The sequence below is a fragment of the Halichoerus grypus genome, chromosome 8, assembly GCF_964656455.1.
Source record: "Halichoerus grypus chromosome 8, mHalGry1.hap1.1, whole genome shotgun sequence".
NCBI lineage: Eukaryota > Metazoa > Chordata > Mammalia > Carnivora > Phocidae > Halichoerus > Halichoerus grypus.
The window spans coordinates 47,899,135-47,913,959 of record NC_135719.1 but is presented as its reverse complement, the minus strand read 5'-3'; the positions used below and the strand labels follow the sequence as shown (position 1 = coordinate 47,913,959).

The 14,825-nt window shown below is 49.8% G+C and overlaps 2 protein-coding genes across 7 annotated transcripts in view; one reads left to right on the top strand and one right to left on the bottom strand.

The window, feature by feature from the left end:
* MAP2K1 (mitogen-activated protein kinase kinase 1) overlaps positions 1-8,547 on the top strand; it is a 78,921-nt gene extending 70,374 nt beyond the window's left edge. For both annotated transcript variants that reach the window (XM_036087093.2, XM_078079170.1), the window contains exons 6-11: positions 450-574; positions 2,597-2,798; positions 4,150-4,214; positions 6,698-6,759; positions 7,139-7,184; positions 7,539-8,547. In XM_036087093.2, coding sequence (XP_035942986.1) covers positions 450-574; positions 2,597-2,798; positions 4,150-4,214; positions 6,698-6,759; positions 7,139-7,184; positions 7,539-7,652 — 614 coding nt within the window. In that variant the 3' untranslated portion in view covers positions 7,653-8,547. The remainder of the gene's footprint in view (positions 1-449; positions 575-2,596; positions 2,799-4,149; positions 4,215-6,697; positions 6,760-7,138; positions 7,185-7,538) is intronic.
* SNAPC5 (small nuclear RNA activating complex polypeptide 5) lies at positions 6,230-14,788 on the bottom strand. Of its 5 annotated transcripts, XR_013450426.1 has the most exons (6): positions 13,344-14,788; positions 12,037-12,126; positions 11,094-11,216; positions 9,863-9,885; positions 9,108-9,203; positions 6,230-7,737 (listed from the first exon to the last, which is right to left on the bottom strand). XR_013450426.1 is itself a non-coding variant. In XM_078079171.1 (4 exons), the coding sequence occupies exons 1-3, from the start codon at positions 13,431-13,433 to the stop codon at positions 11,100-11,102; spliced, it is 297 nt and encodes a 98-aa protein (XP_077935297.1). In that variant the 5' UTR covers positions 13,434-14,788; the 3' UTR covers positions 6,230-7,737; positions 11,094-11,099. The 5 variants fall into 5 exon arrangements, 2 of the variants coding, with proteins under 2 accessions (XP_077935297.1, XP_035942989.2); XR_013450425.1 differs by lacking the exon at positions 9,863-9,885; XR_004915728.2 differs by lacking the exon at positions 9,863-9,885 and having other exon boundaries at positions 11,094-11,213; positions 13,344-13,525.
* Positions 14,789-14,825: the final 37 nt, after the last annotated feature.

Genomic DNA, 14,825 nt, shown 5'->3' with positions numbered 1-14,825 from the left:
TAGTCTTTGGTCTGTAGCCTCAGCAAGCATACAGGTCTTATTAGTTGTGTTTTTCTTCCTGCCTTATGATCCAACCATAGGTACTTGATCTTGCCAGTAAGGGTGATTGAAGCAACGAAGTTTGAAATCCCGATTATTCATGATAACTGATTACCTCCTGTGGGTCATGTGTTCAAGTCTGGATTCTCAGAGTGGGAATCCACTGACTTCCTGTCCTGCTTTTACAACAGGTTGCCATTTCCTCTCCTGACAATCCTTTCTTGAATCCTGAACAAGGGGGAATAAGGGACCTTGGTGTCCAGCGTTTGCAAGCCAGGGGCTGGCTCTGTGATGGCTGCAGGTCTTGGACTCATGGTCAGGGCTGGTCTGTCTGGAGAGCATTGACCCTTCCACTGCCCCCCAGTCCACCTGTGTCAACTCCCTCCTTTTCTGTGTTCTCTCCCCTGCAGATGTCAAGCCTTCCAACATCCTCGTGAACTCCCGTGGGGAGATCAAGCTCTGTGACTTTGGGGTCAGCGGGCAGCTCATCGACTCCATGGCCAACTCCTTCGTGGGCACACGGTCCTACATGTCGGTATGAGCAGTGGGTTCCATTTCTTGAGCATCTGGCCTGGTTGGGGATAGGGGTGAAGTGGGTGGCTTTTCCTGTGGAGCCAGAACCTGTGTGCTGGGTGATGGGGGTGGAGGAGAAGGAATTGAGGGAGGAGGCAGCATCCGCGTGTTCTCTTCTTCCCCCCCATGCCACGAGCTCCGCAGAGGCAGCAATAGGACCATGGGGCAGAGGGCGGGGTGGAATCTTAGTTGTCCCTAGGGGGCTGGCTTGGGGCCTGGCATGTGGTAGGTGCTTGGGGAGTGCTTGGTGAGCAGGCTAATGTTTGGTTGACTGAATGGGTGGTAAATGGCTAGGGTGCTGCAGAGAAGGATTCAGAAAGGGGGAAATGTGACTCTTGGTGAGTGCTGGTGTAGAGGGGCATTAGGGTGAGTGGGGATCTCCATGGAGGTGGCAGTGAGTGCGGGCACGGATCAGTCCGAGGGGGAGGCACAGAAGCTGGGGCATCCGAGCACATAGGGTGTTTTCCGCATTCTCATCCACATCCTTGAGTGATCTCATTTGTTCTATGTGTTTGCCCCGTGAAATGCAGATCATCGCTCCCGTTTTTAGAGATGAGGAAAGCCAGATGCAGAGCCTGGATTGAAAGCCAGGTCTCCTGGCCAGTTAGTCCCCTTTGCTCAGCACGCCCTCACTTGCCTCTTGGGTCCGATTCGGCAGCTGCTTCCAGTCCCCACCTTGACAGCCACTCTCAGCATGACTGGCCCAGTACTGACCCACATTTCCATGCCCTCCACTCCAGTGACACACGGTCTTTCAGAAACATGAAACCGGTGGGCCCTTCAGCTTCTTCCCTAAGTGTCTAAGTGTCTAAGAGTTGAGTAGCTAGCATTCTGGGCTGCTCACCTGCCAACTGCAAAGTTCAAAATCAGGTAACAGGCCCTGGGACCTATTGGTCCAGGGTTAGTGGTTTGGGTTTTTGTGGTTACATGGTCAGTTCGAAAATAGTCCAGTGTTTGAGTTAGTGAAAAATCCTATGGGAGATATTAATGATGTCCAAAAAAATGTACAGTGGTCAGAATGAAGATTTTTTTTTTTGTAGAGTTCTTGAAATACCTGTGCTATTTCAGTTAACGCTAGATAAAAATAGTGCTTTGTGTAGCACTATGTACTTTTTCCCTGACTACTCCTGCCAGTAACAACCCATATTGTGTAGCATTTTGCAGCATCTAACATATATTTCCATTTGGTTTGACCTTCTCAGTAACCCCCGTAAGGAGAAGCGGGTATTTTGTGATGTCCGTATTGTCGTCACCACCACCTTCATCAGCTTCACTTTATAGATGCGGAAACTGAGGCTCAGGATCATGTAGTTTACAAGTTGCAGAATTGGGACTTGAACATGATCTCCTGACCCCAGATCCTCTGCCTTTTCTGCTGTTCCATGTTGTCCAAGGACAGTCAGTGAGTCCATGGTGGAGCTGGTCTTAGAGCTCAACTTTCCCGACTATAAAGACCGGTGTTCTTTCTACCCACTGCACACCTCATTCATGACCCATGTTCCAGAAGCCGCATGTTCCAGACCCAGGTGACAAGATGAGCCTCGCAGGCTGGGCTTTGAACCAGCTACTGTGCACGTGCAAGGCAGTGATGAGGCTGGGCCCAGCTGGGGGCGAAGCTGGAGCCACAGCTGGAGCGGCAGCCAGGGTGCGGGCGGGCCGGAGGCTGTTAGCTGAGGGCAGTGAGGAGGCGTGGGTCAGAGCCCCGGGAGCCAGCTAGGATTTGGTGAACACAGTCGTTGGAGGCAGGGCAGAAACCAAATTTAAAGCAGTTAGTGGAGGTCCTAAAGAAGATCAAATCCATCAGCAGCTCCACGGCCAGGGCTAAGACCAAGCAGGGCGGCCCACTGCCTGCAGTGCAAACAAGCCTCAAAGGGGCAGGGATTCTTGAGGCCTCCCTTGAGCCTCCATGGGGACGGGTCTCTCCCTCTGCTGCGTGGGCCCGGATTAGCTCACAGGTGATCAGAACTGTCTGTGTCTCCTGCAGCCGGAAAGACTCCAGGGGACTCATTACTCGGTGCAGTCGGACATCTGGAGCATGGGGCTCTCTCTGGTTGAGATGGCGGTTGGGAGGTATCCCATCCCTCCTCCAGATGCCAAGGAGCTGGAGCTGATGTTTGGGTGCCAAGTGGAGGGAGATGCGGCTGAGACGCCACCCAGACCAAGGACCCCTGGAAGGCCCCTCAGCTGTGAGTGGCCTGGTGTGGCCCCCGCTTGGACTGGGGGCAGGGGGGGCGGGGACCTTACTCTTTTTTGGGTTTCTGGAGGGCTGATTCTCTGAACATTCTCCCAAGACTGACTGCCTGTCTCTGGATGCCAGGCTGGGGCCAGGGCGGGAAGCAGAGCAGGGGTCTCCAGGTGGGTGTTAACATTACTGTTACTACCAACATCTTCTCACCCTTTGTGAGTGCTGGCTGTGTTCCTGACACAGCATTTAGTACTTTATATGCACTATCTGAATTTTAAAAAATTATGACATCTTTTTTTAGGTAGATTTTTTTTTTGAGATAAAATTTATATAAGATGCACATTTTAAAGTGTACATTTTAGTGGATTTTAGTATATTCTTCTATGTTGTGCAACCATCACCACCGTGTACTTCCAGAACATGTCCATCACCCTAAAAGAAGCCTCACCTCCATGAGCAATCACTCCCATCTCCTCCCACCCCCAGCCCCTGGCAACCGCTAATCTACTTTGTGTCTCCATGGATTTGCCGAGTATTATCTAATTTTAATAGCGATCGTGTGTGAGCACTATGATGATAATCTCTATGTTAGATATGAGGAAACTGAGGCACAAAGTGCCTGACTTGTCAGGACTGCACACTGTAAGTGGCCAAGTCTGAGTCCTAGGTGCTGAGTGCTGTGCAGCACGGCCTGCCTTTCGGATCATGCATACTGAGAAGTAAACCTGGTACTTGGAAGATCCTGGCCCAGCCACCGTCTTCTGATGTACTTCCTGCTGGGACATTTGTGAACATGAGGACCTGGTGTCTGCCCCTGGGAGGCTCTCATGAGAGAGGGCATATATGAAGGGAGAAACAGAGGAGGGCAGGGATAGCTGATGGTGGTGGGTCACTGGAGGGGCTACGGCTGTGGCCCCTGAGGCTGGCCTGGGACTCTGGAGGATAAAAGAAGAAACCCAAGTTCAGGGAGAATTAAAACTGAGTCCTTGAGTTACTTTGTTATTACCTTATTTACTCCTATCTCAATGTGAGGAAGGGAAGAAGGGCAGACATAATGATTATCCATCTCCACTGCAGCAAATTCACTACTAAGCTTAGCAGTCAGTGGATCTGCCTGAGGTCGCAAACCTTGGAGGTGGTAGAGCCCAGACTCCTACCCCGGCTGGCCAGCTCTGCGGCCTTTGCTGCTCCCCTGTGTGTTCAGCCTTATCTGTGGCTCTGTGTCTCTGCTTATCATCCACAACCCTGTTCTGGTCCCCAGGACCCTTACTCCAGTCCCTAGCCTCACAGTGGCAAATAACTTCCTGTTTTTCTGAGAAGTGTTTTCTTTTTTCTTGTTATAAAATGTGTAGCTTATGGAATGGACAGCCGACCTCCCATGGCAATTTTTGAGTTGTTGGATTACATAGTCAACGAGGTAAGTACTGCATGGCTTCTTTGACTTTGGTATTTGCTTCTATTAAGAGAACAGTGTATTTGATTGGGATACCTGTGAGTTGTTCGCACAGTGAGGCTTTTTGGGCCCCAAGGGGATTCTTGTAGGGCATCATGCTCTTGGAATGGAGTGGCTGGTTTAGAGGTTACAGGTGTCCCTTCCCCAGGGAACATCTTTGGGTAGCTCTGAGTTTCTCTCCCTTTCTCAGAGTCAGGAGCCCCGAGTGTGCCCATTCCATTCTTACTGCTTCATTCACCAGGCATTTCTTGGGCGCTTACTGTGGGCTGCATGCACACTGCAGGGTGATGGTAGGGATGAGGTGCGGTCCACAGATGGAAAAACAGAAGTCCCTAGTTGTGAAGACTGTTAGCTTCATATGGGAGGCAAGACAAATACATACATACCTGTAGGATAGGGTCTTCTCTGGAAAGTGCCATTAAAAACCAGTAGATGTAAAAAAATGACAGTGTAGAAATAGTATGGAAAATATTCACTACAGATTGTGTGAAAAACACTACAAAGCACTACGTATATGGTGATCAGTTCTTTAAAAATATGAAAAAAATTCTGTGCATGTATGTGCATGTGAAGTCTGGAAAGTAGTATGAAACGGATTCTCTCGGGGTGATGGAAGTTTCTTTTGGCTTATTGCTGCTGGCGGACTTTAATGTAAAGAACACACATTATTTGTGTTTAAATTAAAAGAGGATCGAGGACACAAGAGACCGAGCAGCAGTCCTCCAACCTGGGTTAGAGGGGCGGGAGGCGGTGGCGCAGAGGGTGGGACAGGGCTAGAGGAGCAGGGCTTCGGGACGGGATGTCAGGTGGCAGGGCCAGCACGCCCGGCTCGGGGGCAGCCCGGGTAGCGCGTGAGAACCAGCTCCGTGAGGCTGGGGAGGCCGCTGGGGTGCACGGTAAAAGCATAGCCCTGTGCTCTTCTTCAAGAGACAAGAGGAATGACTTTTCATACTTTCTACTGCGCTCTAAAACCAGACCTCAGAAGGGTCCCCTTGTCCCTTACAAACTCAACAGGGAAAATCCTGCTTCACCCCAGCAGTTAATACATCACTGGCCGGGGAGGTTAACTGACCTCTCCTTGCTGTCCAGCTTTATGCTAAGCACCATGGGACATGGAACAGAAGTCAGATGTGATCTCAGCTGTTTAAGGACTCAACGAGGCAGAGTGCCTTGCGTCTGTGGTGGTCAAGAAGGCCACCCTCTACTGCTGGGACCTGAGCTGGGGGGGCCACATTAAGGGAGGAGACAGCCTGGGCTAAATAGGCCGCCGCCAGTCCCCGGGTGTGCCCTGCTTGCCTGTGGGGGGCCAGCTGGCTTCATTATCCTCTTCGTACAGGTGAGGAAGCTTCGGGCGCCAGGAAGAAAAGCTCAGGGCCTTCCCACCTAGTGCTCTTCCTTTACCACCCACACCTTCCAGGCCGCTGGGCTGTGTGGCAGCAGGTGCGGGCGCCTCACGGCTCCTGCTTTGCCCCCCATCCTGCTCAGGACTGTCCTGGCCTCCGGAGGCCAAGCTGTCCGTCTCTCCCTTGAGCGTTCCCTTTTTCCCCCTCAGCAGCAGGGACAGTCTGCAGGGTGCCCTGAGAGCTGGGTTTTAGTCCCTGACTCAGGTCAGGCTCACTGACCTGCTGTTCTGGTAAGGCCTTCTGGGCGAGAGGGGGAGGCAGGCCTTATAGGTGGCGTCAGTGGCTTAATTTCCGGTCTCAGATGGCCTGTTGATCTGGGCTGCACATCAGCGCAGTGCCATCCTGGGCACGGCCTGGGAGTCCGCTCACGAGGAGCTGCGCTCAGACCCAGCACAGGTCACGCGAGGGTGGAGTGCGTGCGCCAGGTGCCCCAGGGCCCTGTCCCGTATCACCCCGCGTGACCGCCACCGCAGACCCTGGGGAAACAGAGCTGTTGCCCGTGTCCTCGTGCCGATGCCTGTGCACGGCCGCATTCCTTTAGGGAGGGTGCAGGGAACGTTCCTTCCAGACTCAGGCTTCTGTCAGCCAATGTTTTATTATTAACCTTGCTCCACTTCTTCAGGGCTCAGAAAAGGGCTGGACATCTGTTACTATTTAGGTAGCTTCTGTGCCGTGCACAGGTGGGGGTCTGCACAGCCCCGAGCCGCGGCCGCTAGGAGGTGCTGGGGCTGTGTCCACGCCACACCCCGAGGCTTACAGTTGGGACTGTCACGAGGCCCTCCGCAGCTCGGAGAACGATAAACTAAGGTTCGCAGAGAAACAGTGATTTGTTTAGTCACTAGGCAAGTGAGTGGCAGAACGCTAACTGGGCCCCAGTTCTGAGTGTGCGTCGTGAGACCAGAGCTTCCGCCTGGCCTCCCGGGCCTGCCTCCCCGTGGCTGCGTAAGGGCAGCGCCGCGCCGAGGTCTGCAGGGGGGGAGGTCTGTGGGGAATACGGGTGGAGAAGGAAGCACGCCTTTCTTAGGTCCTGACGTGTATTTGCAGCCTCCTCCAAAACTGCCCAGTGGAGTATTCAGTCTGGAATTTCAAGATTTTGTGAATAAGTGGTAAGTCCGCTCCTTGCCCTCTGGAAGAGTTCGCTGCTTTTGTCAGCCTCCCTGCCCAGTCTTGGGGAGCAGAGCTCTGCCCTTTTCCCTGCACTTCCAGAGTGCCACGGCTTCGGGGACTGGTCCGACTACGGCAGTGGGTGAAGCTGCGGCTTTCGGCACCTCTCTGCCGGGCTTGGCATGGTGCCTTTTGGTCTTCGATTCCGCAGGCATTTGTTCACCTGCGGGCGGGCCGCTCTGCCAGGACAGGAAGGTCGAGAAGGCTCAGGCACTCCTCAGAACCTGTGGGGGGTGGGGGCTGCGGCAGGCACGTAAGTGCAAGTAATTGGAGGGGAAACCAGCACCAGGCAAGCTCTCTCACGTTATCTTTTTCTTTCAGCTTAATAAAAAACCCAGCAGAGAGAGCAGATCTGAAGCAACTCATGGTAAGTCCATTGATGTCCAATTTGTACACGTCCTGTTTATTCATTTGTCCTCTGTCAGTCTGCCTGCCCGGTACTCCCTGAGCACATTCCCTGCTCCGCCTCGGCTGCCGGGCAGTGTAAGGGCCGAGCGGAGGGCAGAGCTCCCCTGCCCAGGCCCCAGGGGAGGAGCGCAGGCTCAGGGCGGTGCGTGGGGGCTGTGGCCTCAGCTGGTGAGACGAGCAGAGCAGGCTCTTGCGGCAGCTGCTGGCCCAGGACGGGCTCCGGGAGCTCCTTCCAAGAGAAGCTCTAGACCCAGGACTCTCGACCTCTCCTTCCGGTTTTTTACCACCACTTACTCTGTTTCCCTGCACACAGGTTCATGCCTTTATCAAGAGATCGGACGGGGAGGAAGTGGATTTTGCAGGTTGGCTCTGCTCCACCATTGGCCTTAACCAGCCCAGCACACCGACCCACGCAGCCGGCGTCTAAGGACGTGGGAAGCGGCGAAGAGTGAGTCGCCTGCCCAGTGGTGTGCCATGTCGCTTCCGGGCCTCTGTTCAGACGTGCATCTCACCTATGACAAAGGATGAAGAACACAGCATGTGCCAAAATTCTACTTGTGTCATTTTTAATATTACTGTCTCTATTCTTCCTGTTCTCTCCCTAAGTGGATTGGCTTTGTGCTTGGGGCTATTTTTGTGTATGTCGATCAACACACGCACAACGTTGAATTACAGTGAAACTTTGGTGACCGTGGGTAGTCATTCTTACTTACTGAAAATTGCACTGCTCTTCCCTTGCCATGACGGCTAGCTGCCTGTATTTTTGGGATTCTCTGACACTTGGTGGTACTGCATTCTTGCCAGGCATACCTTCCATTTGAGTAGGAAGGGGCCTCGTAAGATCCTTCACAGGCAGTGCATGTGAAGCATGCTTTGCTGCTACGATAAAGAACATCAGAAAGTATGTATCATTTTATTATATTTTTGCTTTTGGTGTAGAATGAAGCAATTTCTATCAAAATCTAGCCAGAGCCCTTCACTGCCATGATAGCTGGGGCTTCACCAGTCTGTCTGCTGTGATGATTTATAGACTTCTGGTTGTATTTCTATATTTATTTTTAAATATATTATGTGGGATATTTAGTGGTTTATGTCTCAAGTTTGAATTAGCGTTTCTAATATGGTGGTTACTTTGAATGTTACAAATGGATCAAGGCATTAAAATGTATGAGATTTCTCTTTCCCCAAATCCAAGTATTGATGCTATTGTAAACAAGTGTGTATAGTGCCTAAAAATTGTATGAAAATCCTTTTAACCATTTCAGTCCAGATGTTTAACAAATCTAATCTCTTATTCTAATAAATATACTACCAAGTTAAAAGGATGGAAAAATAGGTCTCCTTTTGGGGTAGGATTTTCAGTGTCTCGGGTACACATACACAAGAAAGTCCAGTGATTTAGCCAAGCCTTCTTGTGAGGGCACAGGTGGAGACAGGAAGGAGGCTGGAAGGCAGAAATGCCATAGTGAAGACAAGTTCGGTGCCCTGGGCTTTAATGGATCCGTGATTCCAAGTTTTGGACTTTGTCCAACGCTTCTCTCCACTTACGTGTGAATCTTCCAGCTACCCTTCCTGTGGCACTGTGACTAGATTCCCTCTCTTTCTGCCATTTCTACACAGGGAAAACCATTAGGCAAGGTGGGGTTGGGGTGTCACTGGCGTGCTCCCAGGAGCACCCCGCTCTTAGCCAGCCCGACTGGTGTGGGAGCTTCCGCCCAGGACATCCAGTCCCATGCTGCTTTGCTCCACTGAGCAACTGTCTCCCCGCTTTCACCAGTGACTTTTTTCCATCTTCCTGGAGAGGAATGGACCTGGTGCTGGCTTTGTCCTGCCTGTGAGGTAGCAGTGAAGTCACAGAAAACAAAGCCATGTCCCAACTGACCACGGATGCCTTTTCTGCCCAAGTGACTTTCGGAACTTGAGGTACACGTGATGCTGCCCGGTTGGCACCTCTTCCACCATTTTCTTCCAGAGGCAGCTTAGAGAAAACCAAAATAAACACGTCTTTAAAAACAAAAGGCCTATTTTGTTTTCAAACTAAAAGCAGGACCTGGGTAAATCTCCTGAGTTGGTAGTTCCATTCTGGACCTACCAGAGCTTGGAATACAGGCAGGATTTTAAAAACTGCTCAGTCGTATATATATCGCTGCCTCAGCCAGTCCATTTTCTCTCGCTGTGAGGCTAACATCTGTTCTAAGTCAACAGTCTAACCTAAACAACATCCATTCAGACCAAGGTTTAAGACTCACACCCTGTATCTTTTGCTAAGGGATAGGACAGGATACGAACCGAGGTCTCGTTAAAATGTGCAAACTGCATCTAGGGAGGAAGGTGTCACCTAGAGTCTAATACCTGGATCTGAATGCTTTCATGTTCAGTGTCTTTTGAGGGGTATTTTAAATTCTCTATTTACATACAAAAGTGTGTTACATTTTGAGAGTCAAAAAGGTTTTTTTCCTGGTAATTTTTACCAAGAATGAGGTTACCTGCCTCAGTCTGGCTGTTTTGAGTTCCCTATGTCAAATCCCTTCCTTAGACTCCCTCTTGCTGAGACACCAACAACAGCTGTGTTTTTACATGATACCTTGTTAAGCACACCACAACCGCCTGTGAAAGTGCTGGCTCAGGTAGGCATACCTTTGACCACAGGACTCTGAGAGCTGCAGAGTTAAGAAGGCAAGCAACCAGTTAGTAGTAGAGCTAGAATTCACAGCCAACTTTTCTAGCTCTCAAAAACCCATGCTCCTATTTTAAATAAAACCCCAAGTGTACAGCTTGATTGCTTTTCATTGCAAAAGTTTTCACACGGTATTTTCCAAGAAACATGCTCATTTAAACTTCTATTTCCTTTAAGAGTAGCTCAAAATAACTTTAATGAAATGTTGATTAATAAATACACTCATGTTCTTTTCTGGAACAGTTACAGAAGAAGGTTTGCTTGAGGAGATTCTTTGTGTTCTGTTTGGCTTTTCTGTTGCTTGGGCAGGGCAAATTTTATAAAATTAAGCAACTACTTAACTGTATATTCACTGGAAGAGGGATAGTATGCATAAGCGAATCTAAACTGCAAGTACTAAGTTTTAACAACTGTTACTCTGTAACTGTCATTATTACAAAACCCAATCTCCCAGGCATAGTGATTTAATGGCACATTTCCTAAGTCCAGAAATGGGTTTTAAACCATCCTGCTGTATTTTTTGCCCCAGGGGAGGAACTAATCCTTTTCTCTGTTCCTATCTGGAAACCAGGAAGCTGCATGACAGCTCTTTATGTGTACTTTATTTCTAAGCACATTTTACCACCGAGATGTCTCAACCTACATACGATGGCAGCCCCACAAAGCCCTCCGCAGCACAGCAGTCCTACCTGCCCCACCGAGGGGTGGCGGCAGCTTGTGCTCTCAAGTGGCCCTCTGTGCTCCTCACTTGTCATCTTTCTCTCCTAGACCGTGGCCTTGCTCTGCTCACAATGGCTCGATGGCATGCAGACAGCCTTTAATTGGTTTTCTGAAGAGGCAACGTTGACTGGAAAGGCTGACTTGTATTTAAACTCCGCCCTTTGTGCAAATGGCAGACTTTCTCAATAGCACTGTAGAGGAAACTCTGTTTGGAGCATAATCACTAATACAGTCACGGCACCACCCGTACTGCTCAATGCTAAGACTCTGCTTTTCCATATGTTGCTAATTTTTGTTAAAGCGTTCTGAAACTTGAGTTCTTGATGGAACCATTTTCACAACTACACATCCTAAAGTTCTTCCTTGTAAAGCAGGCCAGAGGGCCCATGGAAAGACCATTTTTTTTGAAGAGACAAAAGTTCCTGAGATGTAGAAACTTAATTCCTGTAACTAAGCTTGGCTCTTCCCTACCCTGCTTCAGGAATCTGATTCTTCCTCCTCCTCCTCTTCCTCTTCGGGCACATGGCTCCTTGTGCTCAACTCCAGTGCAGTTTGGTTGATGGATGCTTCATTGTCTACATGCACCAACACCTGCTTTAGGCAAGGACATTATGGATTAGTAGGAAAGACACTGGCCTCAAAGCAGCAAATTCTTAAATAGGTTTTAAAATCAAATCTCATCTGCATCCTCATCCCCAATATTTATCATCAGGAGGTAAGGCCACTTCCTATTTCTCCAATTTCTACCCTGACCCTCTTACCTCCACCTCCCCATTGCCAAAATGGGAAGAGAGTAAATGCCCTAGATTTGACAGAATGTTACCTGATCTACAAACATGGTTCATGCGTAAGAATTATGCTGGCCTAGATGTGCTACTTTCAAATGGTTTTAAATGGCTTAAACACATCTGGGAGAAGTGCTCAAATATGGTATATTTAGAAAGAAGAATATTGTACTATTTTACTTGAGGACGTCAGACGTTAGTAGGAGGAGATGTTGAGGATTGGAATTCACTTTTTAGCACTATGCTTTGTAGCTGAAGCTACACTCTTTCTTAAATCCCAGGCTTACTTATTCATGAGGCAGTGGAAGTTTGTGACAAATGCCTGCAAAGCTCTCCAACTCTCCCTGGGTTCACTGGAGTAACCAGAGAGGTCAGATGACTAGAATGGTGCAGGCAATACAACAGTACCTTGTTAATCAAAGTGTGACCAGCTGGTAGAAAGGTGGGCTGTTTCCTGTCTAAAACAGTGATATGAAATAGCCAGTTTATTAAACTACAAAGCTCTCACAAGCAATTCCGAGTCCTCTGGGCTTGATAATGTAATTTACAAAAATTTCTGGCCTCCAAGCAGCATGAGAGCAGAATGCACTTTGCATTCTCTCCCTGGGCCCACACTTGATTCAACTTACATCATGTGACTGTTCAGGTGCAGGTTGAGAAGACAGCGTCTCATCCCCTCTCCTAGAACTAATCATTGACTGGAGGGCTAGTTCTTCAACCTAGAAAAGAGGGGAGGACACTTTGCTTACTATTTCACTGGGCTACTGACATGGCTAACATTTGCTGAGCATGCTGTCAAAGGCAGGCATCACGAGGAGACGTGAAAAGTGTCACCTCTGTGCAGCTCTAGAGGGAAGGGTGGGGCTCTTAATCTTATTCCCACATTTTTAAGGAAAAGAGCCCAGAAAACCTCCAGGCCTTTCCCCTGGGTGTACAGGTCTCTCAGCTGAGCCAAGACTTCCATTCCCCTAGATACAGCAGAGCTGGATAGAAAAGCCAAGTGTGCCCTTAAAAAAGCCAGGCGTCTTCTGATTCCACAGAAGGCCAATTCCCTGGACTCTAGATTTCTACCCAGTAATAAAGTGAAGGCAGGAAGAATGGAAAGTGGAAGTGTTTCCTGGAGCATAAGGGAACGGAGGCTTTAGAGGTCATGGGCATCATCATACACAACACACACCACTGGGTACTTGTGCAGGTACTAGTGATACAAAAACATAAATAACTGCAGGCCATTACAACTGTCCTGAGGAAAATAATACTATTTTGTTATGTCACAGCTGTACAGTGCTTTTAGCTTACAAAAAGCCTTCAAAACCCGCATCTCATTTGGGCTTAAAGATCCTGAAGAAGAGTTCTAAGCCGCCCTTATCAGGATCAGCTCACTGGGGCTAAAGAGGGCGGACTAGGCACAGGTGTGGGAAATGGCCCTGGTGCACCAAATCTCGTCCAGGCCATGGAGTCCGGAACAGCGGCCAGAATTCAAGCTACTGGGAACTCGGCGACAACTCTTTCCTCAGGCCCTGGCTCGCTTTCTTCGCACAACGGATCTACGAGTCTCTTCTGGCTTAACAATAGTGGAGCCGTTCCAAGCGCCAAAAGCAGCTAGTCAGTGGTGGCTAGCACATCCTGAGGGAGCTGGGGAGGAACGGGTCCGGGACGGGGAGAGCCTAGGCCGGGCTTAGGGAGGTCACACTTCCTCAGCGCAAGGGGTGCGGAGCACCTGCATTTACGGGTGCTGGGCTGTGGCGGTAGCCTTGCCACACGTACAGATCGCTGGACCTCAGCCTAGACCTGCAGGATCAAGATTCTGAGAGAAGTGGGCCCGCAACATCAAACACGCTCCCAGGTGCTTCCCAACCACCAGGTGGACGCCGCCGACGCCTAGGGTTCGCAGGGCGGCGGAGTAGAGGGGCAGCGGGGGGACACGCAGGGTCACCTTGAGCCGGTTCAGCTGGTCGTGCAGGGCCGCCTTCAACCGGAGCAGCGTCTCCTCCTCCTTGCGCAGCTCCTGAAGCCGGCTCAGCATGGCGCCTCCTCCCGCCCGCCGTCCGGCCCGGCGCTCGGTAATGACGTCACAACCCCCGCGTTCCCGGAAACCAAGCCGCGGGCTGGGCGGGGCTAGCGCCACGTGGGCCAAAGCGCTTCCTGCCGGCGTCCGCACTCTCGCTGGCTGCTTCACGTTCGACGGGCTCTGCCCAGCACAACCCCGGGTTTTTAACCAAAAAACGTAAGTTCAGTAATCATCAGGAATCCTAAAGCACAGGATGTGGAGCCATAAAGAATTCGGGAGATAAAAATGGTCAAGTACCCAGTTTCAAATGCTTTTGAGCAGTACTCCCAGCATCGAACTTAAGTTTTTTGCAACTGAAAGTTGTTTTAAACTCCTTAAAACCTGCAAACGCATCTGAGGGCAGAGACCAAAACCACGATCATCTAGCACAGAGGCTCACGAGCCCTGTTGATTTTTGCAGGCAAGGATTCCTGGCCACGTCAAAGTGGTTCCCAGGAGGCTGCGCAAATTAGAGCAGGACCATTAAAGCGGTGCTAACAAATTCAAATGGGATGTGGAGCCTTTAAATGCTGAGGGACAGAGATCTTTGCATCTGCAAACCAGAGGATCCATCACCTGGATGTGTACTTTAAGGTTACCAAAGGACACAAACCAGATGCAAAACAAGACCCTGACAAGAGACAAACACAGGTCAGGAAAGGTCAACCCTTAAGGTGGTTAAGACATACTGACAAAACAGGGTAGGGAAAAAATCCCCCATGTCCTTTTGGGTACACTTCTTTGCGGTATACTTGGTCAACATATCCCTTTACCAAAACTGCAAACCCAAGTAGTTCTGAAAAATGCTTCTGAGACTTTCATACTATGGGTCAAAATACTGAGGGTAACATTTCCCCTAATAACTGTACTCTATCACAGCAGGTTGTAATAGGAACCATCAATTTCTTTTTGCAGTGCCTCAAAATATATTCTGCCCTCTTGTGGTACTGAGAAAAAAACCCTCATGTAATTTCACCTATTTTCCAAGGCGTATTTTTTGTTTTGCGGGAGTGAGAATTCTTTTTAAGAAAGATTTGAGTGAGCGAGCCTGTGAGCAAGCATGTTGAGGGAAGAGGGAGAGAATCCCAAGCGGACTCCCCACTTAACTTGGAGACCAACACAGGGCTTGATCCCGTGACCCATGCATGAGCTCTTGACCTGACCCAAAACCAAAAGTGGCTGCTCAACAGATTGAGGCACCCAGGTACCCCGAGGAGTGCTAAATCTTCTAACAGCTTCTGCCATTTGAGAAGTCTTAACCACTTGCTTCTCAAAAACATTGTCACTACAAATTGGATTTTATATCTGGATTTATGCAGCATTCTTCTTCCCATTCAACTGCGTGATTTACTACAAAGGCAAGGCCCT

Bases quoted from the DNA above. Each gene is read 5' to 3' on its own strand.
- SNAPC5 (XM_078079171.1), bottom strand. From the start codon at position 13,433: ATGCTGAGCCGGCTTCAGGAGCTGCGCAAGGAGGAGGAGACGCTGCTC. The intron at 12,127-13,343 runs GTGACCCTGCGT...CCTCTTTTCTAG, and splicing joins ACCAGCTGAACCGGCTCAAG to GTTGAAGAACTAGCCCTCCA. The intron at 11,217-12,036 runs GTAAGTTGAATC...CCTTGCCTAAAG, and splicing joins CACCTGAACAGTCACATGAT to CAGGTGTTGGTGCATGTAGA.